The sequence below is a fragment of the Morone saxatilis genome, unplaced genomic scaffold (assembly GCF_004916995.1).
Source record: "Morone saxatilis isolate NCDOM2014 unplaced genomic scaffold, NCSU_SB_2.0 Contig3, whole genome shotgun sequence".
Lineage (NCBI taxonomy): Eukaryota > Metazoa > Chordata > Actinopteri > Moronidae > Morone > Morone saxatilis.
The window spans coordinates 23867430-23872517 of record NW_023339873.1 but is presented as its reverse complement, the minus strand read 5'-3'; the positions used below and the strand labels follow the sequence as shown (position 1 = coordinate 23872517).

The window sequence follows — 5088 nt, the reverse complement described above, 5'->3', positions numbered from 1 at the left end:
AGCCTTGCTAATGAGCTCGCGATTCACAACTTCACCAGGCGTGAAAAAGCCTCGGAATCTGAATTGAAAACAACGTTTACAAGCAAACACATTTACAAAAAATAATGCCCATAACAGGTTCGAATATTAAGGGCTGCCTAATATTCGTTCGAATATCTTTATTTTTGTAAATATTCGAATTATATTCGAATAACGAAGTTCGGAGTCAAAGCCCTAATGTGTAAAAACTTACCTGGCAATAAACCTAATTCTGATTCTGATTCTTACTGACTTTAGTAAGAGTTAACTACGTTATATGTTTCATTGATCTGATTGGTTCGCCTGTGATAGACGGTGATAGACAGGTGGTTCATTTAATCATGTAGCGAGTATTAACAGTTTCCAACGACGACTCGCAGTCAGGTTAAGTAAACAAACTGTTTTATCATGAAGAAGTCATTGTGATGTTGTGATGGGCATTTTTCAATATTTTCTGACATTTAAATGACTAAATCATTAATCATTTAACCAAATAAATAATCACAAGATTAATCAGTAATAAAACCTATTGTTACATGTAATAACTCGGCAGTATACCAAGATGTGTGCAATCCAGCCGAAACGCAATGTACTGTACATTTCAATGGATGCAGTCTTGAGGCAGTGATGTGCACACAATTCTAATAACTAGTTTCAGCTTTTATTTTCATAACTCATGCATGAGCAAGCAGATCTGTTTTTGCTGGCTGATGTTTAAAACAGGATGACTTTAACCCAGGAAGCACAAAAGCATATGACCTTGATTATCAGGGTATGATATAATCATAATAAGAAGAAGAGTATTGACACGTTTAACTCCAGTTTTCATGCAGCTTATCCTAAGAACAGTCAAGTTTCAAACAAAATAGGTGCCCAGGTTTATGTAGGCAAGTAAGGGGGTAAAATACAATGAAACATTTCCTGGACAACATAAATTATTTCCTGCATTTTTGGAAATTTTAATCAAATTTCCAGCTGTTTTTACGACTGGAAATGTCCATGTTTTCCAGTATTTGCAGGACTCTTGGGAACCCTGGATTATGTCTTTTTGAATATGTTATAGGTTACAACTGACAACACAAAACTACAGGACTGCAAGATCCATAAATCTATTTCAATGCCTCTGAGCATACGCACACCTTGCAGTAGAGTCTGACCATATAAATAAGCTCCTCACCTCAGCTCTGTCCCTGACACTGTTATAGGCCTCCTGCAGCCTCTCCTGGGCCTGGGGCTCCACACTAGGGTCCTGGGTCCTGTTGTGTAGTGCAGCGGCCTCGTCCAGCAGCCTCTCGAGCAGCGTGGCCTGGCCTTGAATGTCGCTAACCACCACCCTCTGCTGGTCCACTTGCCAGAGCTTCTCCTTCACCCCCAGCTGAAGCTCCACCCTGACGTCCAGGCTGCGCTGCTGCCTCGTCAGCCACAGCTCAAACTCCTCGTAGGCCTTTAGATACTCGCTCCAGTGGAGCCACACCCACTCGATTCGGCTAGGCGTGAGGCGGAACACATGAAGAACAGTTAACTACTACATATGAATATGTTTTAACTCTGTATGTTTTTAATACAAGTCAGTAGTAGGGCAACACAATTAACTGAAATATTATCTAAATCACAATGTGTGTCCAAGATTCTAACTTCAAAAAACTGAAAAGAAACTGTTGGATAGAGGTCAAATGTGTGACAAACAGCATTATAATGAAGTACTGTAGTGCTGCAGAGATGGTCTGGCCTACAAATCTTTTTCTTTAGATGTAAGAGAACATCTTTGTTCTGTCTACCAAGACCAACAAATGTCACTTATCATTAATCATTTCATTAAATAATCATTTCCACTATTGTATCATCTATCAAAATAATCGCAATGTATTTTTTTCCCCCCCATATCATGCAGCCCTAATTTGAATTTGAATTTATTCATATTTTAAAAGCAGCCACTGTGACCGCTCAAAGCACTTTACACTACATGTCACATTCATCCATTGCTGCCACACTGATTGCTGCCATGCAAGGTGCCAACTGCTCATCAGAAACATGCAGAGGGATGAGCTGGGGATCGAACAACCAACTTGCTGATTAGTGGGCGACCCGCTCTACCTTCTAAGCCAGAGCACCCACAGTTCTTATACAAACTGGGTCTTATTTCCTTTCCTACTTAGTCACCTTTTTAACAAAATAGCCAATTATTTGCTGAGCTGAGCAAAGCAGCTAACATTAACATACAATCATAAGCCACCAGCTGTTTGTCAATTAACCTCAGATGTTGTGCAAACCAGATGTGTCAACAACACAGTGACAAGTGCCTGATAAATGGTAAATGGTAAATGGTGACCGTACTTTTATAGTGCCTTTCTAGTCTTCCGACCACTCAAACTTTTACACTACGTGCCACATTCACCCTTTCACACACATTCACTCAGGTGATGGCAAAGTCCATCGAACAGAAACTAACTCATTCATAACATTCATACATCACACACGATGCAGCATCAGGAGCCAAATTTGGGTTCAGACCTCAGTATCTTGCTCAAGGATACTTCGACACGTGACAGGAGGAGCCGGGGATCGAACCAACAACCTTCCGATTGGGGGACGACCCACTCTGCCTCTGAGCCACAGCCGCACCCAACACACCCATAACGCTCCCATTCAGCTAGCTCACACACTGATGTTATTAAAAACACTAAATATTTCAAGCAGACATGCACCAATCCACTTTGTATGAGTTATTATAATTATAATCAAAATCTAGAATTATTACAGCCATTACATTGTTTCTATATATGAAGATGCTTCAAAATGGAAACTGGTTTTCAATCATTTTATGTCCTTCTAAAACTTGTGATGTGATACATACATCGCGGAAAGCATTAGTAAACTAATCAGTTAGTCAATCAATGAATTTCCTAAAGACCCCCTAGAGATGCCCAAACATCCCACCATAGGAACAATAAGAAAAACGGACTTAAAGTCATTTATCAAGAAAAATAATGAACCAGATACTCTGTGGCTTCTTCAGTGAGAGGATTTGCTGTTTTTTGTTTTTATATCATTATGAGCTGAATGTCTTTGGGTTTTGGACTGCTGTTTGTACAAAGAAAGCTAATTCTAAGATGTCTGGGAAAATGATGCCTTTTTCACTATTATTACACATTCTGAAGCCTTAATCTTTTAACATGTGATCTGTAAGTGTCATTGTGATACTAATTAAATCTTACATTATTCTTTATTATTTGATTTTTTGTATTATTATTGGGCTGTTAATGCTGTGTGTGCACAAGGCTTTTCAGACTCATTGCTGGTTCAGGTGTGGACCATTAACTGAAAACACACATCCATAGCTTTTAAAAACAGAGCATTACGGCTGAATGCAGCCAAAGCCGCCCTCGGGGCTAATGAACCAAACACCTGCAAATCCCAACACACAGTGTATTCCTGAGGTGCAGCACCTGTGGCAGTGGATGATGTAGGTGCTGGTCTCCTCCCAAAGGCTTTTCAGGTCTTTGAGCTTAGCATGGGTGTGGTTTCTCAGCTCTTCGTCTCCGCTCTGCAAAAGGTTCTCGGCTGCCACCAGCGCCATGTCCATCTTCACACGACCCTCGTGCTCCGACTGATGAATTTTCTACACATAAAGCATGGCACACAGAGTAAGTCCATACAAAATGTAAACATAATGTACCTGTAGATTCAACATCTGTCAAATGGTAAAACTAATGACTGACTTTCATAGTGACATTTTGCTGGATGAAAATTTCTCAACACACCCTCTACTGTTAGAAATCACCCTGAGCCTTGTAAATCCAATGCTGAGATAGATTGCACCATTTGGGACTACTTCACATCACAACATTTTTAAAAAACCGTGTTAATGCCCTCTAATCAGAGGAGGACGGCCCACCTCCCCCAGCCTCTGCTTTGAGTGGGATTTGTGAAAGCGCTGCGCTCATTTTCAGATACTGATTGAGTTTTATTTTAGTTTTTGCTAACCCTCTGCCTACTATTTTCATATTGTGTTGCAGTGGTTCGGACTTGTGCTTTAGACACTGTAGAAGCACTGGACTGCAATATTTACCTTGAAATGTAATTATAAATTGGTCACAAGAAAAAAGGACCTTCAGACCCTGCAGCTGTCTCCACTCTGGTCTCCAATGTCAGAGTACTGAAGTCACAGCAAGGGTCAAACAGTAAGTGTAGGAATCTCACCTCTGTCTCCCGGAGTCGGGCCTCCAGAGCATCACGGGGCCCCTGGGTGTTGTCGTTGGCCCTTAGCCTCTCCTGGACGGCACGCATCCATGACAGGGCCGCCTCCAGGCTTTCGGTGAACTCCTGCTGCTCCTGCTGCGTCATGATGACCAGTCCTCCTGAGCCTGAGAAGAACGAGTCAGACTCTATATCAGTACGTACTTAGTGGAATTGTACATAACTGTGGTTTGTACAATGAAAACCAGGAGACACACGTTTTGTGACTGCTCATGCAATGGTTGTAGAGCAGTGTAGAGAAGTGTCACTCTGCCCGCCATGCTAAGACTGCAAAAAATAATTCATAATTGGGGATCCTACATATTGAAAGAGCACTTTTACCTCATAAAAGGCTGAACAATTCATCAAAATATCAAAATAGGTGTTTGTCAAAATAATCACAACATGATTTTTTTTACAATTTGGTGCAGCCCCAGTGTTGACTGGTGGTTAGAGAGGTACCAGCTCACCTCATGGGCACTGCTGAGGCACAGAACCCCTAACTACTCCCAGGGCCCTCCACACCGCATCTCTCCACATTTGTGTCCATAAGACCTGTGTGTATGATTGCATTCCGGGCCTACATGTGTATGCATATGTAAAAAGTGAAAACAAGAATTTCCCAATTAGGGAAATTAAATAGCATAAACATTTAATTGTATCACTGGAAACACCTGGAAGACCAACTTTAGCCCAGAGCCCCCACTCTGGGCGTCCCTGTTGTAGAGACATAGACACCACATTTGCTGATTCAACCTAAGCTAATGGTTCCCAACAGTAGGGAGTCTTTGAGCATATATGGGGGTGTCCCCCTCCCTCCCAATATATATATTA

General features: G+C 41.5%; 1 protein-coding gene across 1 annotated transcript in view; it reads right to left on the bottom strand.

Moving 5' to 3' along the window:
• The window catches only part of syne3 (spectrin repeat containing, nuclear envelope family member 3), a gene marked incomplete at its 5' end in the record, with an annotated part of 48126 nt that extends 43744 nt beyond the window's left edge, over nucleotides 1–4382 (bottom strand). The window contains 3 exon segments of the mRNA XM_035673968.1: nucleotides 1196–1505; nucleotides 3465–3637; nucleotides 4219–4382. Of these exon segments, the coding sequence (XP_035529861.1) occupies nucleotides 1196–1505; nucleotides 3465–3637; nucleotides 4219–4362 (627 nt within the window).
• Nucleotides 4383–5088: the final 706 nt, after the last annotated feature.